The sequence below is a fragment of the Notamacropus eugenii genome, chromosome 5 (assembly GCF_028372415.1).
Source record: "Notamacropus eugenii isolate mMacEug1 chromosome 5, mMacEug1.pri_v2, whole genome shotgun sequence".
NCBI classification, from domain to species: Eukaryota; Metazoa; Chordata; class Mammalia; order Diprotodontia; family Macropodidae; genus Notamacropus; species Notamacropus eugenii.
The window spans coordinates 38,135,209-38,156,307 of NC_092876.1; the positions used below are offsets into that span (position 1 = coordinate 38,135,209).

Here is a 21,099-nt window from a genome sequence, read left to right on the forward strand (position 1 = left end):
TTATTCATGTATATCTTGTATCCCCTTCCCTCTTTCCAGTAGAATTTTAGTTCCTTGAGGGCAGGGATTAATTACTTTTTTTCAGTTTATGCCCAGTGCTTAACTTAGTACCTGGCTGGCACATGGTAGGAGCTTACTAGGATTGTAGATCTATGGGTGGAAGGCAACATAGTACAAACTCCTCATTTTACAGATGAAGAAACTGAGGACCAGGGACCTTGACTTGTCCCAGGTCACACAGATAGTCAAAGTCAGAGGCAGCATTCGAACCCCCAACCTCTGACTAGAAAATGCTGGTTTCAATGAATTGAACCAAAGCCTGATCTCCGTTGCTAGTCTGCATCTTTCACCCTCCTCTAGGATGGCTTTCAACCCCCTTTTCTGGGGAGCAGGAAGAGACATAATCCATGGTTCAGTGAGTCCCAGACAGTCAAATGAGATTCCACCAGCTTCTTCCTGGTACAGGGTGTCTCACTCCCTTCTCGCGTATAGAGGCTTCTCTCAGACAAGGTAAGTAAGAAACTTTTACAAGCTGATAAATTAATTCTTGTTTACCAAGCTGTCTTCTCCCCATCAGCTGAAGTCATAACTGCAAATTGCATGCCTGTGCTTTCCTCAGAGATGCACTCAGATAATCAGGCAGCCGCCATGGCCTTAATGGGGTCTGATGAAGAGCAGGAGAGAATTTCCAAAGGGTTGAAGAAGCATAGATGGGGCTTTTAGGCTGCTGTGACTGCCTGGGGAGGCAACAGGCTGGGGGTAGGAATGGGGGAGGCCATTCCCCCATCTTCTCACCTTTCCCACAGAAACATAGAAAGGCAACAGCATATGGATTCTTGTTATTATCCTATGGGCCTTTGAATCATTGTCTTGTCTGTCCTGTAAGACAGTGAGCTCACCGAGGGCAGGACCATCTTTTTTTCCCTCTCTTTTTCCATCTAGAACACATTGCAAAGTGCTTTGGATGGGCATAATTTCATCTGAGTCTCAAAAATGCCCTGTCCAGGGTAGCAAGAATTTACCACCTTATAGATGTGGTAGTCAGAAACAAAAGAAATCAAAAACAGAACCTTAGATTCTTGGGGCCTTTTGGAGATCTGTTGAATTCAATGGAATGTAATGCAATTTAATGTAAGACTATAAAGGTCATAGATTTTGTTCTAAGGGGTTACCCTTGGAAAGACAGCAGAGCCAGTGGGGTACAGAAAAATGAATGCTGACTTTGGAGTCAGAGGGTCTGGGTTCAAATCATTCATCTGTCACTTATAACCTTTGCTACCTTGGTCAAGTTATTTCACTTCTCTGGGCCTCAGTTTTCTCATATGTAAAATAAGGGGGTTGGGCTGAATGACCTCTGAGGTCATTTTCAATTCTAAGTAGGATCACAGATTTAGAACTAGGGCTCAGAGATTATCCACCTCACCCCTTATATTTTATAGATAGGGAAACTGAGGTCTGTGAAGGTAAAGTTACCTAAGTTCTCACAGGTAGCATGCAGCAGAAGTGAAATCTGAACCCAAATTCTCCAATACCAGAACCACTGCTCTTTTCACTGTCTCCCTCCAACTAGGTGGCCTTTTGGAAAAAGTACTTCATTTGAGATCAGATCTGGGTTCAAATCTTGGCTCTGCCATTTACTATCTGGATGTCCTTAAGCAAGTTCTTCTTTGGGCTTGTTTCCTTATCTGTAAAATGGGGAGCATAATAGCACCTAGCTCCCATGGTTGATGTGAGCATTAAATGTGATAGTATTTATAAGTACTTAGCACAGTGCCTGGCACATAGTAGGAGCTTAATAAATGTTTATTCCCTTTCTTTCCCCTCCCTTTACTCTTGGGTGATCCTAAACAAGATGGCGCCAGTCCCTACCATACCTGTGAGAGCCTATGCCGCTGCTTGGTGTCCAACAGATGCAAGAGGAATGCCAGGTCCTTGGCATCTTTTCCAGCCAAGGGCTGCAAGTTGTGAATGGCAGCTGCAATGTCTTTTTTCTTCAACTGGAGGAATCCCAGACGGGCCTGGGCAGGCTCAGACCTGGGAGTGGGGCCTAGAACTTCTTGTAGGTGCTCAAGAGCCTTTTCATAGCAACCTGTTTGAGAGGGAATGTAGAAACAATGTACCATGGATGGCAAACTCAGGAACAAGAAAATAGATCAGCTCTAAATTTGGAGTCAGAAATCTTGGGTTCAAATCCTCACTCCACTACTGGGTGACCTTCAGCAAATTACTTAACTTCTATGGCCTCAGTTTCCTCATCTGTATAATAGGGGTTGGATTAAGCAGCTCCTCAGATTTCCTTTAGTTCCAAATCCAGATTTCCATTATATAATAACAGTAGCAACTGCCATGCTACAATATTTTACTTACTATATTTAAGGTATTTTAAGTTTTGCAAAGCTCTTTATGTGTTATTTCATTTGATCATGTGTATGTTAACTCATTGGATTACAGATGTGATCTCATCGGAGCCTCAAAACAACATCTTGAGATAAGAATTAAAGGTATAATTATTGCCATTTTATAGATGAGGAAACCAAGGTTCAGAGCGGGTTGGCAACTTGCCCAGAGTTACCTATCTAGTTGAACCTAAGTCTTGACTCCATTCAAGGGATTTCCTCCCTCCAATGCAAACTAATTGACTCACATTTATTCCTAAATTGTATATATTGGAAACCAGTCTCAAAATGATGTGTCCTTCACCCTCAGCCCTTGCCTAATATTAGATCTCTACTTTTCTTATGCAGTTATCCCTTCCTGTTTTTGTTTTGTTACCCTTTGAATCATCGTCTTGTCTCTCCTGCTAAACTATAAGCCCCTGTAGGCAAGGGACATTTTTTTCTCTCTTTCTTTGAGCATACAGTGTAATATGTTTTGAATGTACATGATTTCATCTGAGTCTCACAACATCCCTGTGCAACACAACTATAACTTGCCCTATTTTATAGGTGTGGCATTCAAGAAAAACAAACAGACAAAATTAAAAAAAAATAATTCTTTGGACCTCTTTGAGATCTTCTGGATTCAATGCAAAGCAATTCAGGGTCCACTATGTTCCCTGAGAATCAGCATAGAGGATAGAATGAGAGACTTTAGATCAGGAAGAGAAGGGGGGAAGCATGATAGCTGCCAAGTACCTACTGGTTGTCACATGGAAGAGGGATTAGTCTTATTCAGCTTGGCCCCCAGAGACCAGGACCAGAAGCAGTGGGTACAGAGACAGTGCTGGGCTGGAGGTCAGGACAAACTTCCTAACCATAAGAACCATCCAGAAGGGAATCAAGAAGTGGTGAGCTCTCACTCCTCGAAGGTCTTTAAGCAGAGGTAGAACGAGGACCCAGAGCTCCGGATCCTCAGTCCAGGGATCTTTCCTCTCTACTTTGCTACCCCTGGTTTTATCTTTCAAGTTTTGTCAAAGGGAAATGTTTCCTACCTAGACCGTACCAGGATCTTTCCTTAACAAAGGTTGTGGGGCCAGGTCCCTTACGGCTTTGAGAGTGGACATTTCTGCTTATACCCATTGCCATCAGCTCTGCTGGACTTTACAATCTGTTATTTAGTCAATAAACATTTATTGAGCACCTACTATGTGCCAGGCACTGTTCTAAGGGCTATGGATACAAAGCGAGGTAAAAGACAGTGCCTGCCCCCATGGGCAGTCTAATGGAGGAGAGAACATGCTAGCAAACATATACAAACAAGTTCTATCCAGGCTAAGTAGAAAATAACTGATTAAAAGGAATTAAAGAAGGCATCCTGTAGAAAGTGGAACTTTAGCTGGGACTTTATCTGCCTTCTGCTGCACCCTAACAACCACTGGGCCTGTTTCTCTGCCTGCAGCTTTCATCTCCTTAATGGCATGTCGGCCCTAATTAGAATGTCATCTCTCTGGAAGCAGGGACTCTCTGGTTTGTCCATTTGTACCCTTAGTGCGTGATGCTTGGCACACAGTAAGTACTTAATAAATGTGTTTCCATCCCATGCCTTTTCATATAGAACACTGATAGTACATTCCCTGGTAAAGCATCATTCTTACCTCTCAAAATCAAAACATCCGCAAGGAGGATCCACCAGCTGGAGTTCAAGGCATCTATTTTAACAAGCGCTTCCCCAATGACCAGCAGTTTCTTGGAGGGCTCTTCCCTAGGAAGGCTCTTGTCCAAAGCCAGCTGGTTCAGTTCAGCTTTGCAGTGGGAGTAGAGGCCTTGAGTGATGAAGACCTGGGCTTCTTGCTTCAGTGACAAGATCTCAGGGACCACTCCTGCCATGTCCAAGGTAAGAGCAGAAATGATGTTGTCCACAGCTTCCTATGACGACAATCAACAGTGAGGCATTAGTGACCAGGTTGGGGAGCTCAGGTTTGGGCTCCAAACTCTCCCTCCCAGAAGCTTGTAGAATACTGATAGAATTTCTTCTTTCATTTGCATTCTTGGTGCCCTGTACACAGCAAGCAATTAATAAATGCTTGTTGACCTGACTTGACATTTATATGATGCAGTTAGGTAGCACTGTGGATAGCTTGACCACCATATTACACTTGACACAGTACTTGAAGATTCACCAAATGTCTTTTTACTCAAAAGTCCTACAAGTCTGAAAGAGTGAGCACTGTTATCTTCACTGTACAGACAGAAAAATAGAAGCCTAGGGAAGTACATGGACTCATCCAAGGTTATACAGTGACAAGCATTTATTAAACACCTACTATATGTCAGACGCTGAGCTGAGCACTAAGGATACAAAGAAAGGCAAAAATCAATCCCTGCCTTTGAGGAGTTCACAGTCCAATGGGATGGACCATATCACATACAAACAAGATGTATACTGGACAAACTGGAGTAATCTATGAGATTGACATTCAGGGCTTCAGGGGTCAAGACAGATATCTTCCTTTTAGGCCATGCTTATGCAGTCATCATTCATTCATTCTTACTTAGATATTTTGTTCCCAACTTTGTCAGTCTGCTTTCTTTATTTGGCCTTGACTAGTAATCCATCTCTAAATAAAATATCCATTCTATAGCTTTCTTGATCAGTGACCCTCCTCAACAGGATTATCTTTAAATAATGAGTTTCTACAGGAAGGAGTACTGCCCTAAGGATTACGGGGGAGAGGGGAGAAGTATAAGAATTGATCCCTGTCCCATATGAGGCTGAGGGAATCTAGTTGTTCTGGTGGAGAGCAGTGACATTATTGACTTGCAGTCTCATCTGACTCTTCATGACCCCATTGGGTGTTTTCTTGGCAGAGACACTGGAGGAGTTTGTCATTTCCTTCTCTAGCTTGTTTTACAGATGAAGAAACTGAGATCAACAGGGTAAAGTGACTTGGCCAGGGTCATGCAGCTAGGAAGTGTCTGAGACCAGAGCTGAATTCAAGAAGATGAGTCTTCCTAACTCCAGGTTTGGCACTCTGTCTAGCTGCTCTGTAGTCTCCCATTCTGTATCTGCAATGAAGATCCCGTCTACTTCACCTGACTGTAACAACAATAATTGTAATAGCTGATGTTTATATAGCGACCTAAGATTTACGAAATGCCTCACCCATACCTGGCCTTGACCCCTGAAATTAAAAACAAGATTTTCCCAAAACCCTCGGAACACTTAGAGAGAGGAGACAGATAATCCTACCAAGCACAGAAATGACCAGGTTTCTAAATATTCTATTCTTAACAGCATTTATTATTATCATTTCCCCCTTTTCTTCTACAGAACTTCACCTGCTAAGTGAATCAGGAAACCTAAGCAAGCTGCATGAAGGGCTTGCTTCTATCTAGAGAACCAGCAGGTTGGGAAACCACTTCCAATTACTAGGACACAGACTGGCTTTCTGCTGATAAACATATCTGTTTCTGCCAGAAAAGGTGGGCTGGCTGGCTGACAACCCAAATATGAAATCGTATGGTCCTGAAGTAGGGTACCAGTCCTGTCCTGACCTGAAACATCACATTACATCACGTCATGTCACATCATGTCACATCATGTCATGGCATGTCATACCATGTCATGTCACATCATGCCACATCACATATCTTCTTGGGCCTATGGAAATGGGAAGGCAGCATATGGTAGACAATGGCAGACCTGGGATCACAGGATCATAGAACTAGTGTTGGAAGGGAACCCAGAGAATTAGTTAAACCTTTTCACTCTTCAGAAGGGGAAACTGAGCCCAGAGAGGTTGAGGAATCAACTCAATGACCCACAGGTGGCACAGATCTGGGATCAGAACCCAGGACCTTTCACTGAAGAGCCAACTCCCCACTACACAGCGGAAGACCTGATCTGACACTAATTACCAATGTGTGATACTGGGTAATAATAATAGCTGTTATTCATGTAGCACTTTAAGATATACAGAGAGCTTTACATATGCTGTCTCATTCGACTCTTTTAACACCCCTATGAGGTAGGTATTGTTACTCGCCTTTGACAGAGGAGAAAACTGAGATTGAGGGAAGTTCATAACTTGCCCAAGGTCACATAGTATCAGGTCATGCTGAGGCAAAGAAGCTTGGCTCATCACAGTGCCAGGTGCACAGCATGTCTTTAATAAATGTTTATTGATTGATTGATTTAAGGAAGTGATTCCAAGGCCAGTCACTTCATCTGGTCTGGTTTTCAGTTCTCATCTGTAAAATGAAGTCATTGAACTAGATGGTCCCTGAGGTCTCTCTTGACTTTAACAATCTGTGCTTTTGCTGGAGAGAAGCATTTAATGAGTGCCTGACCTGTGCTGAGTTGTGTGGGTGGAGGTGAGTATGAATAGTATATAATCTCTGTCCACAAAGAGTTTATGGTCAAACTGGAAGAACAGGACATGGATAGTGAGAGCTATAGTATACAGCACACCAAAACAGATGTGAACTCAACTGATAGTCTATGATGCTTTGGGAGGGAGTGGGAACCTCTTAGCCCTTTACTTTGAGTCTTCCAAAGAGAAGTGAAGAGGTGAAAGGGATGTCTTTAGAGCTATTTTTTCCTATTCCCAAACTCACCCACAGGAGTACAAACCAATTTTCCTTCCTTCCTATTTTCCTTCCTTCCTTCTTTTTCTTCCTTCTTTCCTTCCTTCCTTTTCTTCCTTTTCTTCCTTCCTTCCTTCCTTCCTTCCTTCCTTCCTTCCTTCCTTCCTTCCTTCCTTCCTTTTCTTCCTTCCTTCCTTCCTTTCCTTCCTTCCTTCCTTCCTTCCTTCCTTCCTTCCTTCCTTCCTCCCTTCCTTCCTTCCTTCCTTCCTTCCTTCCTTCCTTCCTTCCTTCCATTGGTAGATTATAACCTCTATGTTCTTTGTGGCCCCATTTCTGTGGATAATTGAGGACTGACCTTACAATAGGTAGAATACATGCTTTGTTCATCTGTTAGAATTTTCCCAAATTCCAAAGATCTTTTTATCCATTTCTGGGGAGAATAAGCCATTAACTCCATTTAAGATTTTGGAAATTTCCCAGAAGTACCTTTGGTTGGGGTAAAAATAAACCAACGAAATATGAATTTTTTTGGGGGGTGGGCTGCCCTTGAGATAGGACAACCTGGCGTACTGGGACGCTGTTTGCATCTAAGTCCCCTATGATCCTATGATCTCTGAGGTTCTTTTCTGCTCTAAAACCCTATAATCAACCTATTCACTGAATAGTGTCTTTAAAATGAGGAACTCCCCACATGTATCTAAGCATTTGTTCACAGCCCATTAACTGCTTGGTGGGGAAGAAATGAAGGCTGAAACAGCTCTGATGCTAGAATGTGAACCATTAGGAAAACAGGACTCATTATGAAAATCTGGTTTATATTCACATTTTAGGGAGTTTTTTGGAGGTTGAAGTTTTCCATAAATCTAAACAGTCCCATTTTGATCTTTGGTCCAAGTGGGTCCAGATTTAGGGTACACCTACCCAGTCCAAAGAACTTGGAGGCTAATTATCCAAGGAATGAAAAAGGCATGTCTAGGTCTTTCCCAGCTGTACATCACTCAAAGGTCCTTGCTTTCTCAAAGTCATACCTTCTGTTGATTCAGAACCAGATACATAAATGCCCTGCCACACAGAGCCTGCACATTGGTAGGGTCAGTCCTGAGAATGGTGTTGAAGTCATAAATAGCTGTTTTCTTCTGGCCTAGGTGACCATAGCATCGGGCCCTGGCCAGGAGGGATTCCCTGGCCTGACTTCCTGGAGAAGAGGAGAGATAGACAAGTTAGACCACACTACGCTCTGGTAAGTAAAAGGTGAAACATGCTACCTACCTCCTGAGAGAGAGAGGTGATGACTCATAGAGCAGGATAGAATATACATTTTGGGGATACAGTTAACATGGAAATTTGTTTTGTTTAACTATGTGTATTTGTTATGAGAGTTTTATTTTACTTTTTTCTTTTGCAATGCAGTCACAGTTAGAGGGAGAGAGACGTTAAAAATAGGCCACCCCTCCTTTTCAATGTCCCCTCCAAAAGAAAGAGAACAAAAGGAAGGCAAATAAAAAGGAATTGCGGACAGGAAAGCTTTGAAAATTACATAGTAATTTGTTAAATACCTAAAAATAAAATCAAGCTTTATAGAATAGGTTTTCTGTCTTGTGTACAATGCTTTCCTTCTGTTCTAAATGCTCAGTTTACTTGCCGTTTGCAAGATTCAGAATTTAAAAATAATGAAAAAAAAAAAAAACAAGTCAGGCCAGAGTTAGCCCAATGTCTACTAAGAGAATTATTGATTTGTTGGTCTAGAGGGGGATCTCTGCTAACCTTTGCTTGAAGTCTTCCAATGAGATGGACCTTTCCCCTTTGGGAGAGTGGTAATGATTAGGAAGCTCGTTCTCCCTTGTAGATCCTAGTTCTGCTCTCTGCGGTCAAGCAGAACAAAGTTGGTCCCTCTTTCCCCATGACAGCCCTTCATATTCCTCCTGAGTCTATCTAACCTTCAGTTTCCTGACTCCAAGTCTAGCATTGTCTCCATCACAGAGAGGACAGAGATCATTGGAGAGAGTAGTCAGGGAAGTTATCTATACAGACAGAACATCAGCAAATGTACAGAAGGAGGAATAAGCCAGAGAAGTATGACAGAGATGAAACCTCAGTCTTCTCTGGACTACTTCCTCCTCTGCCAAAGTCAGTCAACCCATCAACAAACTAACGAGTATTTATGAAATGCCTACTTTGTGCCAAACCCTGCAGTGGGGATATAGATATAAAAGCAAAGTCCATCCCTGCCCTCAAAAAGCTTACATTTTATTGGTATTCTTAATCAGAGGTGTCAGACACAACAATACTCCACGATACTCCCAAATGCTCAGATTAAAATATAAGTGGGCAATATTTAACAAAATAGATGAAAAATCTAACAAAATATGGATAATATTTTAAAACTAAGCCAATATACACAGAAGGATTCTTATGTACAGTTTAGTGACCTTTGATTTTATTTGAGTTTGAGATCATTCTTCATAATGGCCAGTCCAGTTCTCTATTTCTGCTTATCACCTGACTGTTTCCAGAAATGAGAATTCTTATTTGTCTATAGCTTCATTATTTGTCGTTCAGTCATTTTTCAGATTCTTCTGACTCTCCATGTCTCTATTTGGGGTTTTCTTGGCAAAGATACTGGAGTGGTTTTCCATTTCCTTCTCCAGCTAATTTTATAGATGAGGAAACTGAGGCAAACAAAGTTAAGTGACTTATCCAGGGTCACACAGCTAGTAAATGTTTAAGGTCAAATTTGAACTCAGGAAGATGAGTCTTCCTGACTGCAGGTCTGGTGGTCCATCCACTTTACTACCTAGTTGCACTTTTCTATGACAGTCTCTAAATCTTGGATCCAGTGGTTCTGAGACCTATAGGACACACTTGTAGCAGATCACCTCTGTGCTTCATCTCTTTTCCTAATACCCTTGTCCTATCCTTTTCCACAAATTTCCCATATTTTCCTTTATTGTATTCAGCTGGAAACTGTCCTGTCAACAGGACAGATATCTCCCTGCCTATGATGTGAGATCATAAGATTATGGATTAAAGGCAGGAAGGAACAGTAGAGGCCATGAGTCCAAGATCTTCATTTTATAGATGAGGAAACTGAGGCACAGAGAGGTTAAGAGAATTGCCTAGGGTCATCCTGCTAGTATGCATTTGAAGTAGCATTTAAACCCAGGCTGTCCCTGACTTCACCTCTTGTTCCCTACGGAGATGAGAAAACAATCAGATGCAACCCTAAGTTAATTTAACTTACGATGGGAGTCCAGATGAAAATATGGTTGTTATGAGTCTGGAAGACTGCATGGTCCCTGGGAGAGAAGATGGAATTCAGGAGAGGGGGAAGAGGAATCATACGGACTATTTGTAAGCTAATTTGAGTTCTATATGTGTTTTCCACATTTTTTATGTGCACCCAGGGATATACAGCAAATTATTTTTTTAAAGGTGAACCTTTATTAAATGCAAAGTCATGAAGAATAATATTTTTATTCATCAAACTAAGAACATTAAAAAGTAACTAAATTTTAAATATAATTTACATAAAGTAGCAATTTATATATCAAAATGAAAATAATTAACTAATCAATGCACAAAGCTACCCTCTTTTTGAAGACCTTAGCCTATGCCTTAGTACAACAAACACAAATTACATGCACACCTATTTTTGACATCCACTATAATTTTCAGTGCTTATATGGGAACTGGGGATCTTGTTACTCACATCTAGTAAAGTTGAGATGTCCCAGAGTGATCTATGAGTGGGGGAAGAACAAGCCACAGGCAGATCATCTGAGGGCTATGTATAAGACAGAGGTCAATTTCTATAAGCCCAGAGCTGGGGATAGTGGGACATGGGTTACATCTGAAACCTCCTCCAAGTTCCATTACTACCAGTGAGGACTGACATACTGTGCATTACGTAGGTTATCAATATCTTTCTTTAGTCTAATTCATGGAAGGCATCAGTCATAATTGCAATTAATCTGGCAGGAAGGAAGGAAGGAAGGAAGGAAGGAAGGAAGGAAGGGAAGGAGGGAGGGAGGGAGAGGAGAAAAGAAAAAAGAAAGAGGAGGGATGAAGGAAGGGAAGAAACAAAAAGAGGGAAAAATAAAGGAAGTGAGGGAAGAAGGAGGAGGGAGGGAGAGAGGAAAGAAGGGAGGAAGAAAAGGGAAGTAGGAAGGAAGCAAGGAAAAAAGAAGGAAGAGAGAGAGGAAGGAAGGGAGGGAGGGAGGGAGGGAGGAAGGAAGGAAAGTTGGTAGGAAAGGAAAGAAAAGGGAGGAAAAGGAGGGAGAGAGGTCAAAAGGTAGGGCATGACTTTAAATTCCAGAAATTCAGGAACATGACTGAGAGGGGAACTGAGTCAGTATGACCTGGGCCCCTCCATGAAATGGGGGCTTTATAAAGAACTCACTAATGAGAGAAGGGGATGGGTGAGCCTTGCAGAAGAACATTTCAGGAGCAGCAGGCTTCATTGATGTCAGACTACTCAAGGGCAAAGGATGTTACTTACTTGGGAGGAAGCCTAATTTGGATTGGTAACAAGACTGAATACCCACACACACACATATATATGTACATACATACACACATATATGTGTGTATGTATATATATTTGTAAGTGTACACATGTATGTATTTATGCTTAAAAATGCAGTTCTAAGATACTGAAGCCAAAAATTACATATTTGGAGCATAAAATTACCTAATAAAGTTCTTACCTATTTTAGTGAATAAAAATGTTCTGCAGTTAGAATTGCAATTGTTTATATGCAAGTAAATACATTATTTTAAAGTTTTGGGAAAGTACTTCTATTAAATGGGTTGGAGGTTTCCACTGAAATCCCTGGCATTAGTAAAATATCTGGTAAAACTTTTGCAACTAAGACAGTAAACAAAAGTAAACTTTTGCCTATCTTTATTACTAGTGGCAAATTAGAGGGTTTTAACACATTGAGTTACCTTGTAAACATTCCCTTTGATCATGTTCACCATGCACCCTAGCAAGGACATTTTTTATATATTCATTTTAGATTTTTTGTTGTTTTTAGATCACTTTCATTTCAAGTTCCTCTCTCCCCTGTCCCCTACCCACAGAGGAATTTTTTCTCAGCCAAGAAAAGAAAGTGGGAGAAAAAGGATTTCAATAAAATTAACCTGACATATCACCCAAGTCTGATGGCACATGATATGTTGTGCACTTGCACGCCCCAACCTCTGCAAAGAAGGAAGGGAATGCATGCACGCTGTCCTCTCCTCCCTGTGGGGAAGCGTTCACGCTCAGTGGGTATTTTTAACCTCTTTGCTGTTGTTTTTAGGATTCCCACTTTCATAGTCACTGTATCTATTTTTGTGTCCTTCATACTTCTCTCTGCATCCACTCATATAAGTTTTCTAAAACTTCTCTATATTCTTAATATCCATCATTTTTCATGAAATGATGAATATTCCATTTCCTTCATGTACACAATTTGTTTAGCCATTCCCAGTTTTTTAGGCACTCACTTATTTCCAATTCTTCTCTTCCAGGAAAAGGACTACTCTGAATATTTTTGGTCAATGTAGGAGCTTTCTTTCTGTCTTTGACTTCCTTGGTGCATCTATTTCCAGAGAGTAGGACCTCTGGGTCGAAGTATGTAATAATAACAATAATTATTTCGTTTTCAGTTATGTCCGATGCCTTGTGATCCCAATTGGGATTTTCTTAGCAAAGATTCTGGAGTACTTTGCCATTTCCTTTTCCAGCTCATTTCACAAATGTGGAAACTGAGGCAAATAGAATGAAGTGACATGCCCAGGGTCACACAGATAGTAAGTGTCTGAAGATGGATTTGAACTCAGTAAGATGACTCTTTTTGACTTCAGGCCTGTTATTCTATCCACTCTGGTGCCATCTAGCTACCCTATGTTTTATGATAATTCCCTGGCTTAAGGGAGTCCTGGGTTCAATGCATTGATTCTATACTTCCCTTAAGGGGAGGTCACCAGGCCCAATCTTACGAAAATACTATTTCTTAATGGAGCCTTATTAAGAGAATCATCTTGGTAATTAAGGTACATTCACAGCATTCTTTGCTTCCAAGTGTAGGACCTGCTCCCTTGGAGAGCTGGGTCTGGCTTGCCTTGATAGACACAGGGCAGGGCTTTGATTCAAGAAGTCGTGGATATCATATCTTCGCAGATGTGTAACCCTGGGGGAGTTGTTTTGCTTCCACCAATCTCAGTTTATTCATCTGAACACTGGGTCAATAGTTTCAGTAATACATATATACATACATATATACACATATATGTATATACATGTGTGTGTATATATATATATATATATATGTATGTATGTAGGCATAACTTTTTAGCAACTTGAAAATACCATACAAATGCTGGCTATTACCAGTCTTTTTCTCTTTCCTCTTTCTCCTTCTAATTGGCAATGACAGTGAAATGACAGGGGAAATAGAGTCTCAGAGTTCTGCGGCTGGCCTTAAAATGCCAGTCCTTGCCATAGTTAGGATAATCAGAGGAGACGTCAGACCTTGAAAACATCTGGAAAGCAGTCCTGACTTTGGAGGGGCCCAGCAATTTGGTCTCCATCAGTGAAGGCCTTTGGAATTGGCCTTGATGGACAGACCTCTAATCTCTGCAGAGCACAGATAACAAGCTACAAGGCCATTTACATAAAGAGAGCTGGGTCTGTGATGGGTGATGTGGGGAAGCTGGCTGGCATGCTAATGGGTCTGCATCCAGCCTGTCTTCCTGCTTCCTGCCTCTCTCCAGCAGCCACATTTCTAAGACCCTGCACTTTCTGCAGGAGGAAGCAGTGTCTATCTTCAAGAAATAATATTATGCACCTACTGGGTGCAAGGTACTGGGCACTGGAGGCACAAAGACCTTTTCTCTAAAGGGGGATAGGGTTTTTTTGTGGGGGGGGGAACAACATCCACACCATGTTTTTTTTTTATCTTTTCTGCATCCTGGACCCCTTTCATAAAACCTAAGGACCCTTCTCAGAATCATAACTGGTTTTCTATTCTTATTGTAATTGGAAAAAAAAGCGCTAATTTTGAAGTAGGGTAATGAAAATAAAAGATGTAATTTTCTTCTCCCACGTAAGTTTGTCATCCCATTGAAATTCACCCGTGGGGTAGTTAAGATGCCCAATCTACAATGATAATAAAATAGATACAAAGTGTATAAGCTGTATAAATTAGGTGGAGAGGAAGGATCCACAACAGGGCCTTGTAGACAAGAGAGTATCTGAGCTGAACCTTGAAAGGAACTAGAGATGGTGGGAAGGAGAGAATGGGGGACAGCCTGGGCAAAGGCATGTAGAAGGTGCCTTTGCATTATCCTTGGTATCCCTCCATATAGTGTGGAGGGGCAGCTAGGTAGTACAGTGGATAAAGTGCTGGCCTGGAATCAGGAAGACCTGAGTTCAAATCTGCCCTCAGATAGTTACTAGCTGTGTGACCTCAGGCAAGTCACTTAACCCTGTTGGCCTCAGTTTCCTCATCTGTCAAATGAGTTGGAGAAGGAGATGGCAAATCCCCTTGTCAAGAAAATCCCAAAAAGGGGTCACAAAGACTCAGACACAACTGAAGCAACTACATAACAATAGTGTGAAAGACACGTGTTGCATCAGTAATGGCCAGAGAAATGTCTACTTAATAAATGAAAGCCCTTTAAATCCTTCAACAGATTCATGCAAGTTACCAAACGTCTTCAGGAGACTACCCTGTACCAGGCTCTGTGCTGGGTTCTCTGCAGATATGAAGGCAAAGTCCCTCTAACATCCTTGCCTTGCCTATACCCAAGAACCTGTGCTAAAGGTTGTGGAATCATAGGGGTTTCGAGGTAGAGATGGGAGAGGACTTAGACATCATCAAACCCAATCCCCTTGTTTTACAGAGAAGATGAACTGAGATGTAGGGAGGTCTGGCTAGTACATGTCTGAGGTAGAATCTGGACCCAAGTCTTCCTGATTCCAGGACTGTGCTCTATCTCCTGCTACACTGTGTCCTGGTGAGGCCGTGGCCAGAGTAGTAGGTTGTATATTGGGTATCACATTCTTGGAAGGGTCACTGCTTAGATGGAGAGAGGAGCACAGTTAGGATGAAGAGGGGCCTGGAGAATGTGCTATATTATGATTGGCTGAAGGAGCTAGGGATGCTTAGTTCTGAGAATAGGAGAGGGAAGAAGGGAGGGTAAAGGAGAAGAGGGGAGCAAGTGGAAAGGAGGAGAGAGAAGAGGAGACAGAGGAGAGAAGGGGAAGGAAAGTGAGGGGAGGGGAAGAGAAAAAAGGAAAGACAGAAGAGAGGAGAGGAGAAGAGAGAAGAGGAGAGGAGGGGAGAGAGCAATCAGGGTGCTAATGAGTCATGAAATCATGACATATTAAGATTGGTGAGAGGACCTGGGGATGACCAGAGGAACTTTTGAGGGCAGAAGAGAAGAGGAAAAGAGGAGAGAAAGAGGGGAAGGGAGGAGAGGATGGGAGAGGAGAAGGGAGAAGAGAAGGGACCAGAGGAGAAGAAAGGGAAGAAGAGTGGAGGAAAGGAGGGGACAGGAGGAAGAGAAGAAGGCAACCAGGATGATGAGCAGCCATGAAAACATGCCATATTAAGAAATGCTTAGCCTGGAGAAGTGGTGGTGGCATGGTGGGTGGGCAATGATAACTACCTCCCATTTTTTCAGGGCTGTGATATAGAAGGAATCAAACTTGTCCTGCATTGTCCCAGAAAGCAGAACCAAGAATGACGGGTGGAAGTTACAAAGAGGCAAATATAACCTTAATGTCATGAAAAAACTAATAATTAAATATTTCCCCAAAGTGAGATGGGCTCTACCAGATGGTAGTGAGTTTCCCTTCTTGCTCTTCAAGCAAGAGCTGGATGACCACCTCATGGAGGTTTGTTTGACTTGATTTCTTTCAGGTATGGATTGCACTAGATGCCACTGAGGACCTTCTAGAGACAACCATCCTTGTGGCTGGGGAAGGCTTTCTAGGGCAGATGACCATTGTTCTACAACCAAAAGAATAATTGGGAAGATGCAGACAGGTGGAAGAGAAAAAAGGGATCTAAGATGCAGAAGTAGGAAGATGGTGGCCATGTTGTGGAGCAGGGAGAGTGTCTGGGATGGAGGGGAGGGTTCATGTTCTAGAATCACAGAATTCACAGTCCAAGGGAGGAGGGATCTTAGGGATCCCTGAGCTGACCACCTCATTTGGGAGGAGAGGGAGAAGACGTTGAAAAGGAGAAACACAAGTAGAGAAGGATCCTTTCAGTTGTCTGCCTGGGGCAGAAACACATCTGGCATCCTATGCTCCTTGCTGGGCATCAACCTTAGGAAGGTCATTCACAAGCCAGAGGATTTCCAGCCTGGGTAAACATAGAAATAAGGCTACTTTCTATCAAGAGTTTCAGAACCATTGGAAGACAAAATAAGATGAAATAATATTGTAAAGTGTCTGGTAATTGCTTTCAGCCAGATAATGGCTCATCTAATGTTTGATAGGAAGCTGCTAATTGCTGAAGGAGGTTGAACAGGCAGGGTAAGATCTCGTCTTTGGGAAAAAAAGACTGGAAGGCTGCTCTATATAAATAAAATCAGACCCAGGAGCCCCTCATGAGACAACTAGGGATGGCCGAGAATGACCTTGCTATGGTGGCTGACAAGGGTGTGCTGGAGACAGGCTATCATTAAATTTTGTGTGTGAACCTTTATACCTGAAAAATAGGCAAAGACTATGAATCAGGGCTTGATTTGTGGTTTTAATGGCTGCCTAGATTTTAAAAAGAGGAGAAAATATTAACAATACATATATAACTTAAAAAGTGCATTGTACACGTATCCCCACCCCTATCCCCCACCCTACAGAGCTGGTTGTTAAAGATGTATTAGCAAATTACTAAGAACTGGCCAGAAATGAATGACAAATGATGGAGCATCTCATGTCCAGTGTGTATGGGAAGCCTGAAAGCTGACTTTGATGGAAGTACCTGAATGCAATGGCTGAACCACGGTCAGCAATATGTGAAAGATTGTGGAGAAAGAAAGAAAGGAAGAAAGAAAGAAAGAAAGAAAGAAAGAAAGAAAGAAAGAAAGAAAGAAAGAAAGAAAGAAAGAAAGAAAGAAAGAAAGAAAGAAAGAAAGAAAGAAAGAAAAGAAAGAAAGAAAGATGGAAAGATGGAAAGAAGGAAGGAAGGAAGGAAGGAAGGAAGGAAGGAAGGAAGGAAGGAAGGAAGGAAGGAAGGAAGGAAGGAAGGAAGGAAAAAGGTCAAATGTCCTGATTTTCCAAAAAAGGAAAATATAAGCCAATACCTAGAAAGGTGTGATATGGTAGATGTTGCTTAACTCCAGAGGTTAAAACTAGGAGGGAGGTCAGAAGGACAGGTGAACGCTTAGAGCAGAGTAACAGGTAGGAGGCAAAGAGAGAGCTGAAACCCAAGAGAAGGAAAAGACACATCAAAGACATGCCATTGGTCCAAATGCACAACATCCTTCGGTCATGAGAGAGCTGGCAAGAATGACTGTCAGACAGAATTTGGGGGGAGGAGGGAGGGGAGAATAGGAGAGGGGTCTGAGATCTGGAGGTGGACACACATCCATCAGATTTCCAAAAAAAGGGAAGAGAATAGGAGCTGAAAATTGGAGACAAGCATACCTCCCAGAGATTTCTGGCCATGTCTAGAACATCATATTAAAAGGATGTTCAGGGGCTGATTAATTTTTGTCTTCATATCCCTAGAATAGTGCTGGGTAGATAACGGAAGCTTAAGAAATGCTTGTTGATTGATTCAAAACTATCGAAGGACAGTCAAGATGGAAGGTGGTCTATAGTGGAGTCACCTCTGAGATTTCTTTAGCACTTTTTCAGGGACTTGGGTGGAAAGCATAGATCTGTGCTTACCAAATTTGTGGATAATAATATCAACCAGCATTTGTATAGCACTTCAAGCTTTGCAAAACACTTTATAAACGCTATCTCATTTGATCCTAGGAGGTAGGTTCTATTATTATCCCCATTTGAAAGATAAGGAAACTGAGTCTGAAAGCAGTTAAGTGACTCATCCAGGGTCACACAGTGTCTGAAGTAGGATTCACACTCATGTCCAAGTCTAGCATGCTACCTCTAGTTCCAGAGATATGCCAGCATTCTCGATATAAGTCTAAAACAATCCACTAGACTAGGACATTGGGCCAAGTCTAGTTAGATAAAATGTAATAGAGATAAACGTAGTTATCCATATGAACTCAAAACTAAACGTCAAACATGTGAGATTGGGGAGGTTTGGGCATCAATTTTTGTGGAAAAGATTTGGGGAGCTCAGTGGATTACAAGACCTGTATGGGTCAATGGTCCAACGGGGCAGTTGAGGCAGCAGATTCTTGGTCTGTATTATGGGAATGTAGTGACCAGGACCAGGGAGGTGATCCTCCTGGAATACTTACCCTCCTCCTCATCAGACCACATCTGAAGTACTGTGGTTAGAAGAAGGAAACAAGCATTTATATAACACCTACCAGGGGCAGGCGCTGCGCTAAGCACTTTACAATTGCCACCTGATTTGATCTCTACAGCAACCCTTGGAGATGGGTGCTGTTATAATTCCCATTTTACAAGGTAAGGAAACTGAGATAAAGAGAAAACGTTTTTAAATGATATGCCCAGAGTCACACTGTTAGTAAGTGTCTAATGCTGGATGTGAACTCACATCTTCCAGTCTCCAAGGTCAGCACTCTAATCCACGGCACCCCCAGCCATTCTGGGAATATACCTGATCAGTTATAGGAAGGACGCTGACAAGCTCCATAGTATCCAGAAGGGGACAACTAGGATAGTAGATGAAGAGACTCAGGACCATGCCATCACAACAAGCATTTATTAGGTACTTGCTGTGTGCCGAAGGCATTAGTATTGGGGGAAGAACACATCAGCTTTCCTCAAGTATATGAAGGATTGCAATGTGTCTGTATGGGCCAAGAGAGGGCAGAACAAGGAGAAAGAGAGAGACATTCCTCAGCTCAGCTCAATTGGACTTTCTAACACAGAGATGTGTCCCAAAATTAAGTGGTCTGCCTTGTGAGAAGGCGAACTCTCCACACCTGGAAGATTTCAAGAGGAGGGCCAGCCTAGGGGGCCTGGGAGAGCTGCCTCCAGGACGTATCACAATGCCAGGGTCTGGCATTCTCAACGCTCATGTCCTTAGTGCCTGGAATGGAGTAGGGGCTTCATTAATGTTTATTAACTGATAGATCTCTCACAAGATCTCCTCTACCATCTTGCTGCAGGCCTCATCCCCCCTCCCCCAGAGTGCTGGAAGAGATGCCCAGCCTGCTGCTATGCTCTCGTCAATTCATCTCCCATACAACTGTTTATGTACATATATATATACATATATGTATATACATGTGTGTATATATACACACATGTATATACATATATGTATATATATACACACATATGAGAGAGAGAAGAGAAGAGAGACAGAGAGAGAGAAAAAGAGAGAGAAAAGGGGAGAGTCAGAGAGACAGATAGAAAGACAGACAGAGAGAGAGACAGTGTGACAGAGAAAGAGAGAGAGAGAAGGGGAGAGAGAGACAGAGAGAAGAGAGAGATAGAGAGAAGAGAGAGACAGAGAGAGATAGAGAGTGAGAGAGAGAGAAGGAAAGAGACAGAGACAGTGAGAGAGACAGAGAGACAGAAAGAGAGAGAAGGGGAGACAGAGAGATGCACAGAGACAGAGAGACAGAAAAGAGATAGAGAGATAGAGAGAGACAGAGAGAGAGGAGATAGAGACAGAGAGAGAGACACAGAAACAGAGAGATAACAAAGAGATAGAGACAGAGAGACAGAAAGAGAGGAGATAGAGAGAGACAGAGAGAGAGTATATGGATCTGACCACATCACTCTCATACTCAAGAATCTTCAATGATTCCCTTTTGTTTCCAGGTAAAAATATGAACTCATCAGTCCGACATTTAAAACCCTTCACAGTCTGGCTGCAGCCAAGATTTATATCTATACAGAACTCCAAGGCTTCCAAAACACCTTACATACCTTATCCCATTTGATCTTACAGTAAGTCTTTGAGGTAGATACTATTGTTTTCTCTTTTTTTACAGAGGATGAAACTGAAGCCCATAGATACTAGGTGACTTGCCCAAAGTCACCCAGCCAGCAAATGTCTGTGGCAGAATTTGAATCCAGGACTTCCTGACTCCAATGCCAAAATTTAATCCCTACCATGCCCCACTACTTTACATAAAAGAAAAATTACAGAAATGAACTGGGATGTCCAGCCTAGAGAAAAGACGTTTTGTGGGGAGCAGAGCCTAATAACTGTCCTTGAGTATCTGAAGGGCATTCATGTTGAAGTTGTATTAGCCTTGTTTTCCTTGGTCTCAGGAGGGAGAATCAATCAAAGCAGATAGGGATGCCTCAGGAAGCAATGAGCTCCTCATCACTGGGATCTTCAAGTGGCAGCTGGGTGACCACTTTTAGGAGGATTGTAGAGGGGATTTCTATTTAGATATGGATTTTTCTGGACTCTTCTAAGGTCCCTTTCCAACCCTAAAGTTCTATGCTTCTATGATACCTAGTTTGGGACCAGATAATGGAGAGCTCAAATACGAGATGATGGAAAATTTTTAAACATCAACTCTTCCCTGGAGGTCAATAGTTCCCAACATTTTTCTTCTCAAGATTACTTCATACTTTAAAAATTATGGAGGACCTCACCTCCAGACCTCCCCTCCAAATTTTATATTTTGGCTTTGAGTCAGAAGACCCAGTTCAAGGGGTGGGCCCAAATCCTACTTTTGGGACCTTGAGCATCTCACTTAACTTCCCTGGGCCTCAGTTCCCTGATCTGTAAAGTGAGGGCATTGGATTCAGAGGCCTCTGAAGTCCTTTCCATTGCTAGGATCTATTTTCCCTTATAATGAAGAATATAAACCAACACCAAAAGAAGCCCTGTAAAGTGAACCAACATTGAGGTCCTTTCCAACTCTGACATATAAGGAGTCTGATGGTGAATGGTGGAGACACCAGTTTCTGGTGTAACATTAAGGCAAGATGGAGATTGAAGAAGAAACTGACCTAGTGAACAAAGCAATCTCTCCAAGTCTTTATGACCATGGATGTACCTTC

The 21,099-nt window shown here is 42.2% G+C and overlaps 1 protein-coding gene and 1 long non-coding RNA gene across 4 annotated transcripts in view; one reads left to right on the forward strand and one right to left on the reverse strand.

The window, feature by feature from the left end:
* The window catches only part of TTC34 (tetratricopeptide repeat domain 34), a 68,101-nt gene that overhangs the window by 20,215 nt on the left and 26,787 nt on the right, over positions 1-21,099 (reverse strand). For both annotated transcript variants that reach the window (XM_072608620.1, XM_072608619.1), the window contains exons 6-8: positions 7,994-8,160; positions 4,034-4,304; positions 1,875-2,089 (exon numbers count right to left, since the gene is read on the reverse strand). In XM_072608620.1, coding sequence (XP_072464721.1) covers positions 1,875-2,089; positions 4,034-4,304; positions 7,994-8,160 — 653 coding nt within the window. The remainder of the gene's footprint in view (positions 1-1,874; positions 2,090-4,033; positions 4,305-7,993; positions 8,161-21,099) is intronic.
* On the forward strand, positions 141-9,550 carry LOC140504078 (uncharacterized). 2 transcript variants are annotated; one of them, XR_011966956.1, is made up of 5 exons: positions 141-510; positions 3,838-5,400; positions 5,710-5,861; positions 8,111-8,205; positions 8,376-9,550. It is a non-coding gene; the product is annotated as an uncharacterized lncRNA (long non-coding RNA). The 2 variants fall into 2 exon arrangements; XR_011966955.1 differs by having other exon boundaries at positions 3,838-5,861.